This window comes from Quercus suber, unplaced genomic scaffold (genome assembly GCF_002906115.3).
Source record: "Quercus suber isolate HL8 unplaced genomic scaffold, Cork oak 2.0 scaffold_71, whole genome shotgun sequence".
In the NCBI taxonomy this organism is placed as follows: domain Eukaryota; kingdom Viridiplantae; phylum Streptophyta; class Magnoliopsida; order Fagales; family Fagaceae; genus Quercus; species Quercus suber.
The window spans coordinates 299,098-324,108 of NW_027069536.1; the positions used below are offsets into that span (position 1 = coordinate 299,098).

General features: G+C 32.7%; 1 protein-coding gene across 1 annotated transcript; it reads right to left on the reverse strand.

Annotated features, from left to right (window-relative positions):
- Positions 1–8,555: 8,555 nt before the first annotated feature.
- Positions 8,556–10,108, reverse strand: LOC112010993 (HVA22-like protein f). The gene is made up of 5 exons (XM_024043369.2): positions 9,950–10,108; positions 9,504–9,530; positions 9,256–9,378; positions 8,888–9,137; positions 8,556–8,801 (listed from the first exon to the last, which is right to left on the reverse strand). Exons 1-5 carry the CDS (start codon positions 9,994–9,996, stop codon positions 8,775–8,777), a joined length of 474 nt encoding a protein of 157 aa, XP_023899137.1. The 5' UTR covers positions 9,997–10,108; the 3' UTR covers positions 8,556–8,774.
- Between the last annotated feature and the right edge of the window lie 14,903 nt (positions 10,109–25,011).

Genomic DNA, 25,011 nt, shown 5'->3' on the forward strand with positions numbered 1-25,011 from the left:
TGATGTAATCATGACTCTTTGAGCACCAGACTAACGTTGGGAATATATTATTTATTTGTCAATTAGCAAAATATTATGAAAGTTTTTAATGGAATGTAAAATGGTTTTATTTTTTACTTTTTTTAGGAGGAATGGAAAAGAAAAACATAAATTGTTTTCCTATACCATTCCTTTTTTTTTTTTTTTTTGTCGTCCTTTTTTCTTTTGGCAAAAATTCAAATTGCATCGTTTAAGTTTGAGTGAATTTTGGGTGAATTGATATTATCATCCATAAAAGAGCATCTATATGGGCAATTCACTAGTTGAAACCTTAGTCCTAGGTTTTGTTGTAGGAGCTCATAAACACATTATTACTTACAAAAACTCTCTCTCTCTTTCTCTCTCTCTGGTGCCCTTGTCTCTTCCCTCTCTAAACCCGCTACCAACAAGAACATCATTCTCCTCACCCTCAACAGCAACTAAACTCTCCAAACCTTGTAAGCTCGTTGTAAGCCTCATCTACTTCACCTGCACCTTCCATGAGATGGGCAAGTGTTAACGTGTATTAGGGTATGTAGGCTTTAGGCCCACCTTGTTTACTTGTATAGTATACTTACTTGTACTGCATACTCTGCCTCTTATATAAAGGCACTCATATATATTCTATTACTTGAAAAAAAATACAATACAATTATTTAATATTTCTAACATGGTATCAGAGTCACCTTTCTATGGCTATGGTTTTCTGTCCTTACAGTGTATTAAGAGCAATTTTTGTCTTTCTCGGTGTTTCTTCGCTGCGTTTATCTTCTTTGGCTTTCCACTGATGCCATCAAATCTCTCCGGTATAGTCATGTCACCGATAGAAGTCACATCAACAATGTAAGACCATTGCCTTCCTCAAACCATCGTCACAGAGCCAAACTTCATTCAAGGGATTTTCTTAATCTTATTAAATCTCAAGATTTCATTAAACTTCCATCTTGAATTTGAGAGGGGGTGTTAAAGATATATTAGCCCATTAGTATAAGCCCAAACCTAATTCTACTTTGTGTGTAAGCCAAGTCTCCTATTTGTATTAGAAGTTTATTACTCTAGGGTTTAGTTTACTATATATACACATGTTATGATTCATTGTAACACAGGATTTGTACTACACTCTAATATATTATTGATGTAGCCCTTTAGGGTTTCCTCTATAGATGTAGGCCGTTAGGTTGAACCATGTAACCCTCGTATGTTATTGTGTTCTATATTTTATGCTTTCGCTTCCATACTAGCATATTTAACATGGTGTATCAATGCTAATATTTAACATGGTATCAGAGCGCTACAAAGCCGGTTTTATTGTAAAAGGTTTTACACAAGAGTATGAGATTGATTATGAAAAAACTTTTGCCCCAGTTGCTCATATCTCATCTGTTCATGCCCTCTTAGTTGTTGTTGTTGCCAGTAAATGAGACATTTTTTAGATGGATGTCAAAAATGCATTCCTTAATGGAGATTTAAGTGAAGAAGTTTATATGCAACCTCCTCTTGGTCTCTTTGTTGAATCAAACAAAGTTTGTCACATTCGACATGCATTTTATGGCCTTAAACAAGCTCCACGAGCTTATTTTGCCAAATTCAGCTATACCATCTCTCGCTTGGGTTATATGGTCAGTCATTATGATTCTGCCTTATTTCTTTGTCGCATTGATAAAAACACTATTTTACTTCTCCTGTATGTGGATGATATGATCATAACTAGTGATGACTTCAGTGACATTCAAGAACTCAAGGATTTTCTCAGTCAGCAGTTTAAGATGAAAGATCTTGGACATCTCAATTACTTTTTGGGTCTTGAAATCACTCATTCTACAGATGGACTTTATATTACTTAAGTCATGTATGCTTCTGAATTTTTGTCTCGAGCTGGACTTACTGATAGCAAGATTGTTGACACTCCAGTTGAGCTTAATGCGCATCTGACTCCATTAAGGGGGAAATCATTGTCTAATTCCTCTCTTTACAGATACTTGGTTGGCAGCCTAGTTTATCTCATTGTCACTAGTCTAGACATTTTCTATGTTGTTCACCAGGTGAGCCAGTATCTATTGCTCCACGATTGACTCACTATACTGCTGTTTTGCGCATTCTTCGATACCTAAAAGGCACTCTCTTCCATAATCTTTTCTACTCTGCTTAGTCTCCTCTTGTTCACTGTGCATTTTCTGATGCTGATTGGGTAGGATATCCCACTGATTGCAGGTCCACCACTGGTTATTGCTTTCTTCTTGGTTCTTCTCTGATTTCTTGGCGAAACAAGAAATAAACTCATGTGACCTGCTCCAGTACTGAAGCAGAATATCGTGTCCTTGCTAATACCACATCTGAGCTCCTTTGGCTATGATGGTTTCTCAAAGACTTAGGTGTGTCCACATCCTCTGCTACTCCTCTTTATTGTGACAACCAAAGTGCCATTCATATTGCTCACAATAATGTCTTCCATGAACGGACTAAACACATTAAGATTGATTGTTATTTTATCCGTTATCATCTTGTCCATGGTGCTTTCAAGCTGATCTTAATCTTCTCTAAAGATCAACTTGTAGATATCTTCACCAAGTTACATCCTAAGGGGCGTTTTTGTACTTTGGTTAACAACCTCAAGTTGGTCTCACATCTACCTTGAGTTTGAGGGGGGTTGTTAGCGTGTATTAGGGTATGTGGGCTTTAGGCCCATATTGTTTACTTGTATAGCACACTTACTTGTACTGCACACTCTGCTTCCTATATAAAGACACTCATATATATTCTATTACTTGAGAAAAAATACAATAAAATTATTCAGTATTTCTAACAACAAGAACGTTGCCAAGATCAAGCTCTTCCACACTTATGACAATGCTCACGTCGGCAACCATGTCAAAATCCTCTTCGTTGGCTTCTTTTCTTGCAAGAGCCTCTGTGTCAATATGAGTGTTTTGGCTACAAAGATTCAGGATGTTGTCAATCCATTTGAATCATACTTTTTTGTCTTTTGTGATTTGAAGCAATGAACTTTGGTTCATTTGAATTGGAATTTGTGTGTTATGTGTAGGGACTGGGGACCCAAAAGTCTAAGAGACCTCTTAAGTGAGGTGAGGTGAGGGAGACCAAATACTAACTCATTGACTAAATAGGGAGAGGTCATGCGTCTTATGTAGAGGCTTTAGACTCTAATTAGTAAGGTACATTTTCTCACGATACTATATATCATGTGAGGAAGAATAGAACTGTACAGTTTGTGCAACCAAAGTAGAGAATATCAAGTTTGTTGGGGTCGTTGTGGTGTAAGTTTGTCAGTATATATTTTAGTAATAGTTTTTTTCTTCGACTGAGATAAACTGGAAATAATTTTCTTTGTTTGTTTTCTAGTTTGATTTATTTAGTATTTATTTGGTAATGTTAAATTACCAATTCTTCCAAAAGTTTAAGCTGTTAGGAAATGGTGAATTTAATCACTTAACTATAAGTCTAACACTCCCCCTCACTTGTGGGAGGTAGAGTAAAGTCAGGGATCGAACTCAGGATCTCTTTCTCTGATACCATGTTAAAGTACCGATTATCCCAAAAATTTAAGCTGTTAGGAAATGGTGAATTTAATCACTTAACCATAAGTCTAACAGGTAATATGCCCCCTCCCAAATAGATTGGGTAATACAACTCTTTTCTTGTTTAATTCTTAGAATGTTGAATGAAAAAAAAAAAAAAAATATATATATATATATATATTTAAAAAAATTCTTAGAATGTTGAATGAAAAAAAAAAAAAAAATATATATATATATATATATTTAAAATTTTAAATGTTTAGTCCATGGGAGGAAGAATGAGAGATCCAAACTAGTAACTTTTACTACATTAAAAAAAAAGGATTACTTAGTTTCTTCATTTTAGTATTGTAAGCGTCACCATGTTTCTTCTATTTTTTAATCTTCTATACAAGTATGTACCGGCAGTTTCAATGAATTTAAGAGAGATTGTTAGAATACATTAGTAATTACCATAAATACATAGGTTATGATTTCTAGAAGATGATGGACTATTGTAGTTTTATAATATCATGGGTTATCATTGTCTTAGGGTTATCATACTTTTTTTTTTTTTCAAGAAAAAAGAGGGTTATCATACTAAGTTTAAGATATTCTTATGTATACTCTACATTGAATTAATTGTAACACATGGTTCATAATAGTAAAAATTTAGTTAGTATTGTGGATTTAGATCATCATGCAAAACCACATTAATTCTCTTATTTTCTCTTTATTTCTCTACACTATTTTATTCCTTCTTTCTATTTTAAAATGGTATCAAGTTAGGGTTTTGAAACCCATCTCATTGTCCATTTTCAATGTTCCTTCTCGGTACTACCTCACGTCATTCTTAGAGTCATTTCAGTAATGTTTCTTTATATCAATTTGGGTCCAAGGCCTCCATAAAAGGTGTAGTACATCCCCCTACCTAGGCGATGTGGGACTTAGTCAAGATTTGGGTCTCTCTCACCTCACATTTTAACCTTTTGGATCCCCACAATCCACCCCCTTAAGGACCATGTGTCCTTGTGTGGGACCTACCCACCATCCCATCGCATAGGAGTCCACTTTGATGTCATTCTATCATATCCTAACTCATCATTGGCATGATTTTGTCCACTTTAGGTTGTCCTTCATTGTTTTATAAGTCCATAGGTGATGTGGGTCTCACTGTCCTTTTTTGGTGTTCCTTCTCGGTACAGGTACTACCTTCCTCTAAGGTCATTCTTAGAGCCATTTAAGTAATGTTTCTCTCAAATCTTAGCCTTTCAAGCACATTTTCAAGTTTTTTAGCACACTTATCACACCCTAACTTACCATTAGCATGATATTGTCTATTTTGAATTGCCCTTCATGATTTTAAAAGGCTATATCAATTAGGGTCCAAGGCTCCACATAAGGCATAGTACATCCCCCTGCCTAAGTGATGTGAGACTTAGTCAGGATTTGGGTCTTTCTCACCTCACACTTTGGCCTTTTGAATCCCTACAATCCACCCCCAAGGACCACATGTCCTTGTGTGGGACCTACCCACCATCCCATTGCATAGGGGTTCGTTTTGATGTCATTATGTCACATTTCAATTCATCATTGGCATGATTTTGTCCACTTTAGGTTGCCCTTCACCATTTTAAAAGGCCTCATACTAATTAGAGTCCAAAGCCTCCATATAAGTTCCAAAACCTCTCCTTATCTAGGCGATGGGGGTCTTAGTCGGGGTTTGGATCTCTCTCACCTCACCTCACTTAAAAGATCTTTTGGTCTTTTAGGTTCCCGCAATACTACTTGAAAAAAAAAATTCTAAATGTAATATGCAAAACTCCACAAAAAAATTAGCCAAATGATGTCAAAAGTGCCTTACATGCCATCCAAATTTTATGTATGCCAAACCCACGCGTCGAACATGGCAATGTGGCACCAGCATAACTCATTCTTTAGTCACTGATGTAGCTGTTCTCTAGTCCTAGTAGTCATCTTTTGGCCTTCACCCCCTTCGCCATGTTTTCACACCTTACATTTAACAACATGACTAGTCCATTTTATATCCAATTTGATCATTTATGGTCATGGTTTTCTTCATGAGCATATATTTCAAACTCAAGATGTTTTCAAGATTCTACCATGAATTTTAGGGAGTATATTAGAATATATTAAGATGTCATCATAAATGTATAGACTATGATTTTATAAAATACTACGGACTACCATAGTTTTTTAATTTTTAATAGATTGGGCTACTATGATTTTAATGTATTCTTATATATACTCTACATTGGGTTAATTGTAACAAACTAATCCAAATAGTAAATATGTATTCTTCTGGGGCATTCTGTCGTGGGCTTAAGCCGTCAAACAAAATCACTTTAATTCTCTTTTCTTACTTTTTTCTACAACTCACATTCTATTTCCCTCAACTAAAGATGCAGAAGCCACGGGAGCAGCTAATAAGTTTTTTGTATTTTCGTGGTAAGTAAAGGGTAATATAATTTATTTTTGGGCTAAATCAAAGGGAAATAAGTTACAATAACCTATATGTAGCATTTTTTATTTTCAAGTTGTGCTAGAGAATAAATGGTGAATGTCAATATATATATAATCCTCTATGGTAGCTTTTTGGCTGACTGGCTCAGGGCGGCCTCTCCATTATGCTTCGCTCGAGCATTATCTTGTTTTGGAAAAAAGGAAAGGAAGGCAAAGGCATATAATTAACCCGGCTTTCGATGCCATTCAAACCTGAGGGAACCGCACGAGATTGACTTTAAGTACACAAAAAGGATATATCCAATTTCAAACATTGTTCAACAGGTTAAAGAGGGATATGCTTCCCCAATCATTAAGCAATAAGTTGAAGATAATTAAACCTATAATATAATCATTAGTAAAACTCTCTACAATACTTGCTTCAGGAATACAACAGATGGGTAATAAAAAGAACCCTTGAAATTCTTGGTGATGGTCAAATTTTGCATCGAAGTAGATCAAAACATATGTATAACTGGTTAACTGCCACCTTTTTTCCTTTGGTTAAAGCAGACAGCAAATATGTGTTCACAGGTTGTTTGTGTTGAAGGTCTGCAACACTCTGCATAGCCTATTTATAAACTTGGGTGCTTACGTAAATGCATGAATCTCCCAATTCATAGAACATACTAATTAAAGCTAAGTATCCAAAATAAGAAGAGATAAATAATTTTAACCAAAAAAAGAGATATATAATTAAGACAGGATTTTCAGACATAATCAGACCTGAGACCTCTCAGTGTTCAGAAAATTAACTAAAAAAGTGATAGAAGCCAGACAGTTGCAGCCTTGCAGGTTGATAACTAGATTCGCCAGACTAGCTAGTACAGTGCTAGGGTATGATAAGCAGTAGAACCAGCTGGTCATTGTTTTTATTTATTTATTTATTTTTATTTTTAAATATATTTATTTATTTATTTTATATGAGAATAGCTGGACAATGTTTAACCAAATAGATTTAGAGTTACACAATTTTTTACAAAATATCTTAAAACAACTTGCTTGTAAGTTGTTAATAGGAGATACAAAACATGTTGATATTGAAACCAAATGAGAATCAATAAAAATCTACTAATTCATATGTTGTTAAAATTGTTGTGTTTAAAACATAAAGTCTTGGGACACAAGTTTTGTGCAACAAGTTGATCTATACATATCAGATTAAGATGAAACAGTACAGTATATTCGTTCTTAATAGTTTCACATACATATTTAGCATTTATGGTGATGATACACCATTAAAAAAAATTGGTCCATGTCATTTTTTTTTCTTATTCTTTTCTAGAGATGGTGAACTATGAAATGTGTAAACTTAATAATTTAGTATTATTTAACTTTTATTTTTGAGTAAGTTGTTATTTGTTATGTTATTTGCATTAAAAGGAAAACAAATAATCATATTTATTACTGTTATTATTACCCCCCCCTTTTTTTTTTTTTGCATGTGAGAAAATACAGGTGAACCCGTAACTTGATTGACTCGATCCGCTTGCAACCCATTTAGGATGACCCATTTTTAACTTGAACCTGATTTGACTCATAATCCTAGTAACTTGACCCGACCTCTTTGCTAGGTCTAGTGAATTTAGGTGCATCAATCATAAAATGACGCTTAAGCATATTGTGAATTTGGGCATGTATTTAAAATTTTCCATTTTGAAATGGTCAATTGTGAGTGTTGGAAAAAAAGTTGTAAGTTTATGTGAAAACAATTGTCTACTTCTCACAGTTGATCACATCATCAAGTTATAGTAATGTTGTGGCAAATGGGGTGGTCTTATAAGATTTTGAAGAAAATGATAATTAATATTGTTAAAAATTACTTTGAATTCCTAATTAGATTTGGTTTGAGTTTTCTTGGTGTGGAAGAAATTTTTTTCCTTAAAAGACAAGGATTTCCTTGGTGTGGAAAACAAGGATTCTCATTGATATGCAAGGAAAGAAGTTTTCCTTATTTAAGAAGTAATTGGGTATTCATTATCCATCAAAAAAATATTATTAAATCCTTATAAATAGGCATTGTTGCAAAAAGTTTGGTCAAACATTCTCCACATGGAGAGAAAATAAGGCTTTTAGAAGAAGATGAAGTGAGTTTCTTTAAAAATAACTTGGTAGATTTTGGGGTTGAAAGATACCTGTGTATGTGTTGAAAGTTAGTTTTGTTAGCATGAGAGAGAGTTTTTGAGTGTATTGGAGTTTATGTGTGTGAGATTTGTGAGTTAATTTGTGTTTGTGAGAAATTTTGTGTATGTTCATTAGTGAGATTTGTAAGTGTTGTTTTTGTAAGCTGTGAGTGTTGTAAGGTTTTATTAAGCATGGTTATAATCCATATCGTCAATGGTGTATTTTGGTTAGCATTACTCTTAGATGTAGGCATAGAGTTTGTCGAACCATGTTAAATATTACCGTATTGTGCTTCCATTAGCCACAAAATCAGAACAATTGATATTAAAATTTCGGCTATTACACAACAAATATTCTTATGAGAATGACATATAATTTGAAACGAAAGTAAATCTTTTTTAAAGAAAATTCATCCCTTTAATTACAGGTGGTGAGTGCATGGCCAAACATGAGTAATGTTTGGTCTTCCCAAAAGAATATACAAATATAAACGCATTTATACACACAATATAAAAGCCATATTTGTTGGTTGTAGCATCTCTATATCTTTACATATACATGTGTATCTTGATTTTGTTACTGAGCCATATCTCCTCAGTGCTTTTTTGCTTCTTTTTCAGCCTGCAAAATCAACTCTATAAAGGTTAATACTCCAAAAGCACACGATTGAGAGAGAGAGAGAGAACAATCACGCAATATATTCATACCGCTTTGACCACTCGCTCAAAGGCTTCAGGTCCATATTTATCAATGAATAGCTCCACGGATTTCCTTGCATCGAGGCTCATCATCTGGATTACCTTCTTTTGGGTCTCAGAATAAGCAGGATTATTCACACGGCCTCCAATCTTAACATATTTTCTCACGAAATTCATATAAATATAAGCTGCCCCATTAAATATTGGTAGCACCAGCCACAAGCCAAATACAAGCTTCATGTATGGCCAAATTGGAAACCTGTCACACAGCATATATATTTTCATGCAGATTTATAATTTTTTGTTAGTGATTGCACAATATGTGACATTCATGTCAATCACTACAAACAATTTACGTCTGATGTGACAGTACGTACCAAGCGAGAACTTTCCAACAAGATAGCTCAAAAAGCGTTATGAATGAGTATAAGACCCAGTATGTTAGCCATTGCTGATCGTCTAGGCTTGTAGGACTCTCAATTGCTCGCATTGATGCATATCTGTTCATATATATATATATATATATATATATTATATGTAGAACTCGTATTAGTCATGCATTAATATCCTTTTAATTAGTTTTCTGGTATATGTAAAATACTGGGGATGGATGTACTTTACTTACAGAGGATATAGAAGCATCACTGCAGGCCTGGTTCACAACAAGAATCAAAGTTATTATTCGGATACAATTGAAAATGATGAAAATTTTTAGAAAATAAGTTCCACTCGAAAAGGATATGTAATGTTAGTTAAACATGATATCTTCTAAAAAAAATTTCCTGATAAAGTTTGACTAATCACTAACGCAGTGGATTAATTCATGCAACGAATAAGATAGCATTAAATGTCTAACTAACAAACAAATTATGCATGACCATTGACCACATATATATGCATCCTTTTGTCCTTTTTCTTGGGATGGCCAATAATTGAGTGCGTAAATGATGTACAATATTTGTGACCAATGAATGTTATTGCTGAGACATCCAGTTTCTTTTCAGAAAGACATGAAAATAAGAAATCCATAAACAAATTTATTGCATTCTTATTGAATAAAAAGTTACATACCCGGCTAATGAATCCATGATCCTCGCAATTGGTACAAAAACGCCCATGTTGAAATTCTACTCTTGGACTCCGGTTGATCGATAAAGACTACAATTTTGGTGAGTTTGATGAAAAATACGAGATGTGGTTGCAGAGTTTTTATAAAAGGAAGCTAGCTAGCTAGCTAGCTAGGTGGGGTCGATGAAACGAAGTAAAGAATATCTGTTGGATTGGCCAAAGTCTTCTTTTCTCCAACAACAAGGAAAAGAAAAAGGCAATGCGAGAGGAGGAAACGCTAAAGTAAGTGGCTACTTGCCTTTAAACCTGTGCATCAAAGGTATCTATTCTATGCACCATTGTACCTTACTTTTCTTTCTTCTCTAGTTTGTTCCATTTTAAAGTTTTTCATGTCATGAATCAAGAAATTTTGTAACATTTACTTAATAAACTAATTCAATCTGTTAGGATTGTTTAGGAGAATTACAAGATTGGAGAGCAAGGCCAAGTAAGGCATCCCAAGTTTGTATATATGAATATTCCAAAATGGTACGTATCTACCTTTATAACTGAGCCATTAAGGCATGCTCACATTGACATATAGGGACCTGCACACCTTACATGGATTCATATAATTAATTTAGCATCTTTCTTTTTGGCTAAAATTTAAACATGCTTCACTTTAATGAGCACTTCTCATCCCAAAAAAAAGTATTATCTCTATAACAACATGGTTAATTTTTGGCCTCTAAACATGGAAGTGCCCAAGCAAAGTAGAGCTCGTGAGTAAATCTTATTAAAAAAAAAAATTCCTGACAATTTTATCATTTAATTATTATTTTATTATTATCCCCTCACATTTGGCCTCAATGGCATAGTGTCTATATATATATATATATATATATTCTAGTTTACTAGTTGGATCACTTCACTACCAATTTTAGTTTGTAAATTGAATGCTTTGATATAGTTTTATCAATTGGAGTCCGATTGTTTGTTTATGAAAATCATGTGTCTCTAATTTTGTTGGTTTCATTTGAACCGGTTAGTTCTCTTTCTGTATTTGATACTGGGACCTTTTTTTTTTCTTTCCAGATTACCCATTTTTATGTAATATTATGAATTTTTACCCTTTTTTTTTTGTTGAGAAAAATATTATGAAATATTGTATGTCATTAACAGAACATACAGATTTTTAAGTTTAACTTTAGCATATTGATTAAAAACGGAAAATGGAACTTAATAAGGGAAAACAAAATGTGACTTGGAATAGAAAGGTAGAGTGAAACAGATCAAGCAATATATTTTCGCAGAAAAAGGTGAACAATAAAGTGACTTTATAAACATTTTTTTCCTGTTTTTCAAACAATGGCCTTATGTCATAGACATATGTTTTGTTTATTTGACGTAACACTTGAATGACATCAATATTTTCAAAATAATTCACGTCCATACTCCATAGTACTAGTTTACTTGAAGCAAATCAGTAATGTTTAGGGGAACTAGAACAACAAATAATAAGTTTTTCCTTTGCATTAAAAACCATTTGCTTTTTGAATCCTCTTATGATCTTTAAGGTGAAGGTCAACTAGAGATGATTTTTATTTTTTATTTTTGTAAGGATAAGGGCCTGAAATTATATATTGGGCCTTGGGCCTAATCTGAAAACATGGCTGTGTCCGAAAAGAAGCAAATGATTGTAAGGGGTTCCAATTAAAATTTCACAAGTAAGGAACGAATGGAGGGTGGTCCGAGGAGGAAAATCTTCCTTGAATGTGATGAATACACTTCAAATCTGTATTCCAATAATCCGGGTGATCTTCCAGGAGCCTCTAGCGATAAGAACGTTCATCATATACATATAAGATTGATGGGAACTCCTAAATATCTAATATAATCTGCTACCACCGCATTAAATACACTGCATTACTTTTTTTAGGCCGCATTTATGTGGAGAAGACCCCTGAATAGTGTATTCTTGACTACCACGATTCAGAAAGAGCCAAAGTAGATGTCTATTGAGACAAGTACTCAAGTAAAGGTTCAGATGATCAACAAGTGTAAGATCAAGATAGTTTAGAGAGAACTATATAATATGAGAGACCCTTCATGAGAGAGGGATCGAAAACTAGACAAAGCATACTATAGCAATCAAAGTCATATTTGTAGTCAATTTTGTTGATTTATACCAAGATTTGCCTCATCGGACAATGACTTCATTCAGTCCTATATGTTTTATTTTTGCTTGATCATCTTTTAAGTTTATACTAGCCGTTGTTAAATTCACCTGATGCCTAGTTCTTTAACTCATTCTCTATAAATTTATTGTATTGGGCTCATTGGGTTAATATTCCATACTTTTTGGGCTTGGGCTACAAACTGTGATCATACAATTTTTATTGTTGAGTACGTAATATTTTAATTTCTATTCCTTATCTCACTTTCTTGCATTTGAACAGCTAGTGGCCTAAAAGAAAGTATAAGAGCACTACCATCAGGTGTGTTAAATGCCAAATATTTGGCATTTGACACACCAAACTCTACTATTCAAGCCTCATGAGGTGTTCCAAATGTGTCAAAATTTTACAACATGCTATAGTACCATGATAACTTTGGCACGGAATGGAGCAATATAGCACACAGGTTTATTATTTTTTTATTCATCTCTCTCTCTCTCTCTCTCTCTCTCTCTCTCTCTCTCTCTTATTTGGAACTTCTTCTCTCTGCCCACCATTTCTTCTCTCTCATCAATCTCACCAAAGCCACCGATCTCGCTGAAGCTGTCGACTTGCCGCTAATCTCGCTGCCATATTTGTTTGGATCGTCCTCCACAGCTCCCTCTTCTCTCTCATTCTCTTCCTCTCTCATCCTCAAGCCATTGAAACTGATCTCGCCTGACGCCACCTGAAGCCGATCTCGCCTAAAGCCACCTCAAGCCACCGAAGCTGATTTGGCCTGAAGCCACCTCGCCTAGCGCTGCCGATCTCGCTTGGAGCTGTCTCGCCTGAAGTCGCTGTTGAAGCTGATTTTGGTTGTTGTTGGTTGGTTGATTTTGGTTGGTGGTGATGGATTTGTAACAATGGTAGGCTGTGGTGGTGGGTTTGTATCAGTGGTGGGCTGTGGTGGGGGTGGCATCGTGGCAGTGAGTTGGTGGAAGTGACGGTGGAAAAATGAGTTTATATGATTGGTTCTTTTAATGTTATTTTAATATTTGTATATATTATTTTAATGTATAGAATTGAAAAATAGAAGATGTGATCAACGGTAAATTGTAAAATGATGTGTTAAAATTGATAAAGTATGTTTTGATGTGGTAAAATGGCATTTGGTATAGCATACATGATGGTAATGCTCTAATAATTTCAAAAGGTTCTTCTTTGTCAAAAGGACAAATTTGACATAAGCTAGGGCTACTACAATCATGGTGAAATTTATATTTGTACCAGCAGTACGAAATCTTCATAATTATATAGAAATATTAAAAATTATAATGCTACTTTTAGGTATTAAGCAAGCAATATTTTTAAATGAAAATTTGTTAGCTATATTCTAATGACATGTTAAACAAGCTATTAATTAAAATTTTAACATGGTATTCCTCATTTTGTATGAATGACAAATTATACAATGAATTTAATTAATAGGATTCACTAATATGTAAAAAAAGTAACACAATGTCATTCTATTATTGAAATATTGAATAATTATTTATAAAAATATCTTTACATTTAAATGAAATGAAGAATTAAGTGTTTTTTTTAGGGAAATTTTTATGTGTTTTTTTTTAATGGAAGAAGAAGTCCTAAACAAATTAATTAAGTAAATGGTTATTGATATTTTTCTAAAGCATTCGTTGGGACGGGCTTCTTTTCAAGGTACGACTACACTACTGCATTAAAACCTATACTATTGCATAATAAAAATAATAATAAATCGATGAAAATAAGTTCATCCAACAGACTAAAAAGTAAAAACATATGAAGATTTTGTAATTTGTAATTTTGTGCATGGAATACCACTATTAGAATACCATTTTAAAAAAAAAAAACAAAACTCATAATTAAGTAGAAACTATACCTAGAGTAGTATCTACAGAGAGTGAATTTTGGGATTAATTAAAGTGTAATTCATTGATAATGTCATTCTTTATGTTGCCTTATATTTATGATTCAAATCTTATAGCCCACCCACAACCATTATCTATCTATCAAAGTGTGAATTTTTAAATAAAAAAAAAATTGTTAAAGCTTTACTGGATTTATAATTCAATTATTTTTTATCATTTATTTACCTTAATACCAATTTCAAGCCTTTTATGACCCAATTTGATATAAAAAAATTTATAAAAAAATAATGTTTTTTTTATAAGATATAAAAAATAACAATCAAAACAAAAAGATACAAATATTTACACATTAGGAACCATGGTACAAATATTTGCACAAAATCAAGAATCAAGAATTTATTTTTGCCATCATCAAATCAACGAGGCACAATAATAAAAACAAAAAAAAAAAAAAAATGTTGGAACACAACGAAATAAAAAGATACTGATAACAGATCACAGCTGTGAGGGTATAAATAGTTGTGGGAGTCCTATATCAATCCCTATCCCATGGCATGTGAGACAGGTGGGGTACAAAGTACATTTTAATATCTGGTCCGAAAGGAGTATTATATATTCCTTATTTTTTTTTTTTTTGGATACGATATATTCCTTAATTATTCCAAAAGCTTTTCATCATATTTACTACTTTGCTAAAAGTGCACATATTCCACTCCTCTTCATCTGCGTGGGAGACACGCTTTTGTACCTTTAAAACCTTTGACCTGAATGAAATTGAGATTTTTTATATTCAATTTTGAATTTTTATATAAGGCTAAACATACATGCCGTTATCATAAACCATCCAAATACAAGAAAGTTTTTTTAATGTCTAGGATATTGCATCATCCTTTTTAAATTTTATAGTGTATAGGTTTTGCATGCATGACTTAATTTGGGGTCTAAATTTGGGGTCTACAAACTTAAAAAGGAAAATACATATATCCAATACGTAAGATAAATATTAATTAATTCTCAACAAAAAAAGAGATTCTATGTCAGATTTTAATGCAAAACCCAAACCTATTTGTTAAAAAAATCCTTGTTATTAAAGTCAGTTTTGATATATAAACCTACAAATTAGTTCTAGGGATGACAATTCGTATTAGCATGTCGTGTTGTGATAAGGGTATTCGAATACATAACTCAACTCTAATTTAGCTTATTTAATAATTGTGTCAAAACTTTGAACCTTAACACAACTGATTTATTAAGTGAATTAACATAATATGACCCATTAAACTCATTTAATATACAATCTAAGAAAAATAAAGCATTTACTCAAAAAAAAACCCCCCCCCCCCCCCTAAAAGGTTCAAAAAGTAAAAATGTTAGGGACTAGTTTCAATGAATAATTTATCAATATAATTATTTAAATTTCTTTTACCTCAATTATATTTATAATTCAAATTTATGTTAGATAGAAACAAAAATTAATTTATATATAAATCAGGTCATTTTGAATTGATTGCAAGCTAATTAGGTCGACACAGATGGACGTTGTAACGGGCAATCATCAATGACGCCAGTTTTGTAAATGATTTGGAAATTCTAGTAAAAACAATAGTTGTAAACACTGATTTTGTCATTACCTTATTTAGTCTAAAGGTTATTAAATGAAAGGAAACCTAGTCCCACAAAAGAAGTTTTGTAATAATTCTCTAATTGAAAATTGCTTCTCCTCGTCACTTTTTAAGGGAATTTAAGGTTTTCTATCTGTCCATGATTGCATTTTTTTTTTCTTTTTATGTGTTTGCTTTCCCCCCAAAAATAATAGAATTTTTTTAGGGAAAGATTTAGTTACAGTACATAGGTGCTGTTCCTTAGGTTCTCTTTTTAAGATTCTGCTATGTAAATTTTTTCTCATTGAATGAAAGCGTATTTTTTTAATTAAGTTGCTACATTGCTTAATCTTAAGAGGAGAACCTAAGAAACATTACTTAAAGTACTGTACCTAAGTTTTGTCTTTTTTTTTTTTTTTTTTTAGCTATACCACGTGGACGTCCATTCTGTAAATTTCTTTACTTACCACTAGTTTGATAAATTATATCAGTTACATACTATATGTTAAAATTAAAGCAGGCTTGATGCACAATACAAAATAGATATCAGACATACTGCACTAGTAAAGGTTAAGCCTCTTTTAATCCTTTTTTTTTTTTTTTTCATGTTAAAAAATAAATTATCGAAGAGAAATTTCCTGCAATATTAATGTATGTTTAATTAAGACATATATTGATTACACTAGGCTTGAACTTTCTAGATATCTTATGTTTGAGAGTTTGAGACTGTGTGAAAGAGAGAGAGATGTAGGAATTGGAAGCCCACAAGGACTAAGGTTCAGCTTGTTGAACTACATTTATAGTGGAGAGCCCAAGACATTTACACCTTTACTCTTCTAAATAGTATATTACAATGAACTAAATGTAAATTATATATAGAAATACATTAGGTTTAGTTTTGTAGATTAAACCACGGGAACTTGTAGTATTACAATAGTAAGGTAGCCCATAATATTTTATAAAATTTGTTTTATATAATTTATATTTGGAAGAGGAAGTTTGAATCCTAGACGTTGTTGAAAGCACTAAAAAATAGTAGTTGAGCTACAAAACTACGTACGTACTTATGGTTAGTGACAGAGCTAGGAATTCCAGTGAGGGGGGTGGGATACACCCAAACCCCAATGCTTAAAATTTTTGTTATAGCCTAAATTTTTATATTGTAGCTCTAGATTAACCCAAAGAAAACTATGTTTTTTTATCCTAGCTACTTATAAAAGAATATATATGTGTGTGTATGTGTGTGTGTGTGTGTTTTCTTTTTATCCCAAGCTTCTTTGGGAAACTTCATCAAACACTTCAGCTGCAATTATTCTATGCTAATACTTTGAGATAAATTCATAAATCATTTAGAACCCAAATAGAAACCCACAAAAAGAATCAAACTTTAATGAAAATTTGAATAAAGAAAGTGTATTTTTTGTGAAAGCAGGAAAGTATTGAACAAAAAATGGATGTATGAGTGTGTGTGTGTGACAGCATCTTCAAAACCCCAAATTTGCTAAGAAAGAGATGAGAAAGGAAGACCTAATACATTGTAATAGTACATGCCAGGAGGGTCTATATTTGTAATTTCCTCAACCATCATATTGGCTCTATGGTTTGTTATTGACTTATTGTTATTGTTTCCACCGGAGCAACAATGGTGCTATCTCTCTTCAACTCAGACATAGAGCATTTATATTTTTTGTTTAATTTTTAAAGCTTTAGGCTGATTTTGTGTTGTTATTTGAGCTATTTTTTTTGTTTTAAGTTAGTTATGTGGGGGCCCTAGTTAAAAATTTTTAGGACCCAAATTCGAAACCAAGCTTTATACCAATTATATGTTGCTTTTTCTCATTGGGCCAAGGACCATTGCCCCCGGGTCCAAGTATAGCTCTGTCCATGCTTATGGTAATTTCTAATTATATATATTCTAATATATATATATATATATATTTAAATTATGGACTTTGCCATTTTTCATTAAGAAATGATATGTCCACAACATTTTCACAATATTTTTACACCGAATCCTAAGTGGTAGGCTGTTACTAGTTATTATTGTTGGGGGCAAAAAAGTAAACTTAGTGTTAGGTTCAAATTTAAACCAATAACAACTAACCACCTATAATTTGTTGTGAAAACATAATAAAAATGTTGTGGGCATAACACATCTCTTTTTATTGTAACCTGGTTTCTAGGCACACTCCTAGGAGCTTGCTCAAATGCCTATAAACAAATAATATAGAATATACATATATGCATATGCTGATATACAAGCATTATGATGGCCTCTTATCTTAACAAGGTATTAGGTATATAGGGTTTACTTAGCACCCGACTAAGCATCTAGAGAATCTACTTTTCCATTGTATTCCCATGATGTAATGATCAAGATAAATACTTAATGTTTCCATAAAGAAAATTTGATAGATTTGAGTTAATGCCAATTTCACTATGAAAGATTATAAGAGAAATAAAAAGAGAACATGAATTGTGAATTTTTTTTCTCAATAAATTTATAGTTACAATATATTTACAACTATCAAATTGGCAACTTATTAATAGTGGATAAAAAAAATAATATCAGCAATAGTCTAATATATATACCAAAAAATTGTGATCTGAGATTACTCAATAACAATTTTTCAACTAAACAATTATGAAAATTATCGTGTTTATAACATTATTTCTTTCCTTTTTTTATGAGGTGAATTAGATAGTATCATTAAACCACAAATTAAACTTATGAAGATTCATGATTTATACATGTGCTCACGAAGATTTGTAATTTATAAGTGTGGTTATTGAGAGCGGGCAACATTGTATTGATATGGATGATATATAATTCACTTGATTACATTCAAATGATGATTAATGTGAGATTAACGACACAAATTAGGTTTTTTGCCTTTTTAAAAGTATGGGATTCATTTATCTGGTCAATCTCAAAAGGAAAGAGAGGATGTATCTCTTTTTCTATGATCATTTCTAACTCGTGGTGTCTCAGACTTTTTGTCATCTCATCCCTCTGGTAATGTATGTAAAACTGCGCATACTTTTTTTTTTTTTGGCTGAAAAAACTGCACATACTTATTGTTTGGTCAAAAAGCATGTTTATATTATTCGATTTCATGTGTACTTTACCTACTTATGACGTATCTCCAAAAGTAAAAACTCATGAGTTTCGCTTTGTACATATGGTTCTCACTGTGTGGTTTAAAAAAAAAAAAAATCCCATGGTAAAAATCCCTCTCAAGAGTTTTAGTAATGTGCTATGTGAAATGATGAATGTGTCATATTCATATATAATCTGTGCATGTATGTTGATCCCCTATATCATGCACGCATGATATAGTGACAGACATGGCATGCAGAAGTGTGATGTGCATGATGGGAAAACGACATGCAGATGTGTGACGTGCATGATGGGAAAACGACAAAGAGGATGGATTTTAGTACTGTGACATCACAAAGCCAAGCTACTTTCATGAGAGAGAGAGAGAGAGAGAGAGAGAGAGATTACACATTCATAAATAAGAATAATGGTGGGTAAATAAAATATATGTGGTACTTCTGTTGGGTATTTTTTTTGAAGGGGATGAAACCTCATTAATCATCATGTCTTTAACAAAAACGTCACATTTGTGCTATACCTTACAAAGAATAATTTAGTTGCAATTGAAGCTTTTTGTAATTGTTTATAAAGCAAAAACAATCTAGCATACATTTGATGTGGCACTCATCATACAGCTACACCGTACACTTAAACAATATCCAATCAAATATGGGGGCTCACAATATCCTCCACTTAAATCTCTAACGTCCTCGTCAAAACCTACTTTGTCAGTAGTGTTTTTTAGTCCACACGAGATTATATACTAGGATTTAAGTGGGATGAGATTGTGACGCCTCATATTTTATAGGATATTGTTGAGTATGTGTTATGTAGGTGTGATGAGTCTCATAATGGGCATATATAGGATTTATTAACAAAAAGAAGGAATCTCAATTGTGACTAGAATAGTCCTTTTGAGCTGTAGTGCATATGTCTAGCACTATTTTTTGTTACATGATTTTTGGACATTTTTCTTCACAAATTATTGAGATTATAATGTTTGTACATTCAATATCAAAACCATCAAAGAATGTACATATTTTTGTATATTAAATGTACACAATTTTTCAAAAAATGTACATGAATATTGGGAATGACAAAAATTGCCTGAGCCGTGAGTACCTGACCTTAATAGGGCAGGTTTTACCCAACCCGTGAAACAATAAGGGCGGGTGTGGGTTTAAAAATCCCACCCGTAGCGGGTTCGGTGTGGGTGCGGGTATTAGGTATACCCTCCCGAAACCCGACCCGTATACATATAATATTTTTAAAAATTAAATCCTAACTATATATATACATACACACATACATATATCATATTTTCTATTTCCCAAACCCTAAGTCCTAACCTATCTCAATCTTCTCCTTCAGCTGCCCCCTTCACTCTCACTTAGCTGCTCGCTCCTCCCTGCGTCTCCACCTTGCCGTTGACGCCAAAGCCAACATTCCTCCCCCTCTGTCACAGGCTCACCGTGACTCACTGACTTGGGTTCATTCTCCAATCTTTTTTTTTTTTTTTTTCTCATTGCAAAAAAATAAAAATAATTAGTATTTCTTTTATTATGTTCGTTTCTAATTCATCTTCTATGCTTCTAGCTAATCATCATAACATGGTTTGTATGATGTTTCTGTTATCATATTGTTTTTGGTTTGATATGCTCTTTTTTCTTTTCTTTTTTTCTTTTTTTATTTGTGATTTGTGATGTGAAGTGTGGAAAATGAAAGCATGAGTCTTGTTTGGGTTTATTTTATTGGAAGCTTTGTTATGCTGTTTTTGAGATTTAAACCCATTAATTTTATTCAATTAAAAAAGAAATTAGATTAAGTTATAATATAGTTTGGGTTAAGAGTGCTTGTGATCAATGAAAAAAATGTGAGGTGTGTATTGTGTAAAAGTGAAAGCCTCTGCCAAAGCTGTGATTGCCGCAAGGTTTTACTCTTTTTTTTTTTTATTTTTTTTTATTTTTTTAATTTCATCAATCAATGTTTATTATTTACGATTTATTTCATTATTGAATGTGAGCCATGTGATATTATTTAGTGTTTAAGTGTTTTGCATTTTTTATTTATTATTTCATCTTGAAAAATGTTTAGGATTTCTGTGTTTATGTTTGTGATCTTGAAAGGGGAAAATGAGAAATTTGAAATTATTGTATATTTGTGTGATATTATTTGGTGTTTTACGTTTTTTTTATTAAAAATATTAGGATTTCTGTATTTGTGTATTATTTCATCTTGAAAAATATTAGTGTCTATTTGTGCCTTAAAGGGAAATGGGAGACACAAAAAAATTTGGTTCTCCCTCGCCAGGCAGCTCTCCCTTGAGAACCACATGTTGTCCCTTGGCAGCTATGCTTATGTGTTCTCCTTCGCCACTTTCACGATCACTCTCGCCATTCTTGCCTTCTACCAGCTCACCCTCACAACCACCATCACCTTTATGCCCATTAAAAAATGAGTAAGTGTATGAATTTGTAAGGAATCATGTGTAATTATGATTGGAGTTTTTTTTTTTTTTTTTTTTAATTGATATTTGTGTGTACTGTGATGCTAATTTGTGAATATTTTTTTTGATTGATAGAATTTCTAACTCCAAAACTTCTGAACAAATTGGGAGTTAGCAATCCTCGGTGGTGGACTTGGTGGTAGAGGAAGAAGAGGAGGAAGAGGATCCCTCACCCACTACGAATGTTAAGAGAAATAGTTCTCCTCCAATTGAGGTTGTGAATGGGAATGAGAGTGGGGATGCAAAAGGAAAAAAGAAGTGTACCTCAGATGTTTGGGATCATTTTAATAGAAAGAAAGTTAATGGGAAACTTAAAGCTTAGTGTCATCATTGTCGCAAGTATTACTTGGGTGATCCTAAAAAGGGCACAAGCCATTTGTGTATTCATTTAGGGAGATGTCCATGGCTGAAGTTTAAAGATATAGGGGATATGCAACAACAAGTGTTAATAAACAACAAAATAAAGTGAATGGAAATACGAGTTTAAATCCTTACCAATTTGATCAAGTTAAAGTGAGAAGTAATCTTGCTCGAATGGTCATCCTACATGAATACCCACTTTCAATGGTTTAGCACATTGGATTTAGAGAATTTGTGGGTTTTCTTCAACCCATGTTTAAAGTTGTTTCAAGAAACAATTTGAAGAATGACATTCTTAACATTTATGATAATGAGAGGGAGAAAGCTTTGAAGATGATGAACAAGAAAGGAAGTAGAATAACAATCACAACTTATATGTGGACTTTAAGTAACAAAAGAGAGGGTTTATGGTCATTACTGCTCAATTTATTGATCAAACTTGGACCTTGCAAAGCTAGGTTTTAAGGTAATTCTCTGTTACTATTTGTTTTGTAGTATGAATATATGATGTATTAAACCATATGAATTGTATCATATGTCATTGATTATAGCGTTTATTGAGTTATGTTATAGTTATTCCTATTTTTTTCTAGGTTTGTTTATATTCCTTTTCCATACACATAAAAGTTTTTCTTGCTGATGTCCTTGTAGATTGTTTTTTAGAATGAAACATTGATAGTAAGTTGTCTACAGTAACCGTTGATAATTGTAGTACTAATGATGCTAGTACTACAATTGGTGATGGTATTGAAAAGACTTCTCTTGAACAAGCTTGGTATTAGTTCTCTTATGTTGAATGTATCTATGTTGCTTATGAGGTGTGCTGCACATATTTTGAATTTGATTGTTCAAGATGGGCTATCTCTTATTGGTGATGGTATTGAAAAGATTTATGGTAGTGTGACTTATTGGACTAGATTACCAAAAAAGATGCAGAAATTTGATGAAAATGCATGTCAATTAAATGTTCAATGCACCAAAGTGTTGGTCTTAGATTGTAAGACACGTTGGAATTCAACTTACTTAATGCTTTCTCTACTGCTTTGCTTTATAAATATGTTTTCTCCCGTTTGGCTAAATGTGAAACATCTTATACTTGTTTACCACTTGATAATTGGGAGGTAGCCAAAGACATTTGTGGGAGGTTAGAGTTCTTTTATAGTGTGACGGAGTTATTCTCCGGTCATAAATACCCTACAACTAATATCTATTTTACTTTGGTGTGTGAGTTGAAAATAGCATTAAATGAATGGAATTTGTCCTCAAATGAGATGATAAGTAGAATAGCAAAAAGTATGCTTGCTAAATTTGATTCTTATTAGGCTGATGTTAATGTTGTTATGGGTGTTGCTGCCATCTTGGATCCAAGATATAAAATGAAGTTGTTGGAGTTTTATTATCATAACATTTATGGTAGAAATTCTAATTTGAAAATAGAAAATATTAAGAATTTTTGTTATGAATTGCTTGGCAAGTATGAAGATGCAAATGGGTCCCCTATGGATAATGAAGGAAGTTCTCATATGCCTACAACTACTTCAAATGATGTGGCACAGATTAAATATAGCTTCCAAAACTCCTTTGCATCTTTTGATTTGTTTGTCAACAGTACTTCAAGTACTTCAAGAAAACGTGAGAGTGAAAGAATGGAATTTGATCATTATATTGATGAGGGAGTGTTGAAGAGGAATGACGACTTTGATATTTTTGGCTGGTGGAAAAGTAATTGTCTCAAGTATCCAACTTTACAAAGGATTGCAAGAGATATTTTAGTCATTCCTATCACAACTGTTGCTTCAGAATCTGCCATTAGCACTAGTGGGAGACTGTTAAGTTCACACTGTAGTTGGCTTTATCTTAAGACTATAGAGGCATTGATGTGTGCTTATAATTGGTTATAGAGTGAAATCAAAACTTAGCGATTGTATTATAAAATGAAATCAAAATTGTATTTTTATATTTGCTGGTTTTAATTTGATGAAGTTTATTCCATATTTTTAATTCATTTTTGTTGTAGGTTCTTCAACTATGCCAGGATATTGTGCAATTTAAACAATTATTAATGATGTGGAACCTAATGAAGAGGATGAAAGTTGTGTCACACCTATGAGGGATTGGTTTTATGTTGAAGACTTGAACATCTTTTGGGCTATTATAATTTCCTAGACTTGTTGGATTAATTTAGTACTTTGTTAATTTTTTGGACTTGTTGGATTAGCTTAGCAGCTTTTTAAACATTTGACTTGCTAAAATAGTTTGTAATGGTCATAAACTTGTGAGATTTATTTTGTAACTTTTTAAATATTTATCATGTGATCTTAGCTTAGCATCTGTTTTGTTTTGATTGATAAACAGTGGATGGATTTCACAATTGGGCCCATTAGGACCAATAATCCAAATTTTATGATTTATTTTTGCTTAGTTTATGTTTGATTTATTTTGTATGATTGGATTTCATAATTGGGCCACGGTTCAAGGCCTTAAAGCTTCAAGAAAATATAAAATTGTTTTGTTTTTTATTTTATATATTTTTTATAGATTAGTCCATGGTTTAGGGCCTTCAGATTGGGCCATAAAGGGTCATGGCGAGGTGGGGCAAGGCCTCGTGGGGGCGGATATGGGGGCAAAAAAAAACCTATTTAGTTAACAGGGCGGGTGATGGGGTGGGGGTGGGGGATAAAGAAACATGATAATTAAGCATGAGTGGAGGCAACCACACAAACACAGTTCCAAGTATTTGATGAAATACTTCTTTCTATTGATGTCATTATCAAATGAGATAAATAAAAACAAAAACACTCCAATCAATCAAAGGTCTTTTTTTACTCTTATCGTCTTAAATTTCTTTATAATTAATATTATTATAATCGATCTTTATTTTCAAAATAAATTTGAATTGGTGGCTTTGTTTGGTTAATGGGCCAAAGTAGGACTATCTCCAAGATTTGGTTGCTTCCTTTTATTGTCAATTGCAAGTGAGAACTTCACAAATTTCTCATTGTAGCTGTTGACAATATATATTTTAGGTACAACTATGAAATAATACTCTAGATATTTTATGGTAGTTTGCAAATTATAATGTCCAAATATGCATAAGTAACAAGAAAAAGTTAGCTTTAGTAAATTGAGATAAATGAAAAATTATAACACTAGATAAAAAAAAAAAAAAAAAAAAAAATCAAAGAGTTAAAGATCTTGTCTATCTTCATGCTTCTCCCGCATCATCATCGTTAATTTATTTCTAGCCACATGGGTCCTCGCATCAGCTTCTGTGCCCTGTGCTAAACCCACAGATCCACCAACCCTATAAACCAATTGACACTGTCCATTTCATATACTCTAACCTATTATTATCCTCACATTCACTCCTTCAGTCTCTTGTGTATCAGTCTCTCTCTCTCTCTCTCAGAGAGAGAGAGAGAGAGAGAGAGAGAGAGAGAGAGAGAGAGAGAG

Bases quoted from the DNA above. Each gene is read 5' to 3' on its own strand.
- LOC112010993 (XM_024043369.2), bottom strand. From the start codon at position 9,996: ATGGGCGTTTTTGTACCAATTGCGAGGATCATGGATTCATTAGCCGG. The intron at 9,379-9,503 runs GTAAGTAAAGTA...ATATATGAACAG, and splicing joins GTGATGCTTCTATATCCTCT to ATATGCATCAATGCGAGCAA. The intron at 8,802-8,887 runs GTATGAATATAT...TTGATTTTGCAG, and splicing joins TTGAGCGAGTGGTCAAAGCG to GCTGAAAAAGAAGCAAAAAA.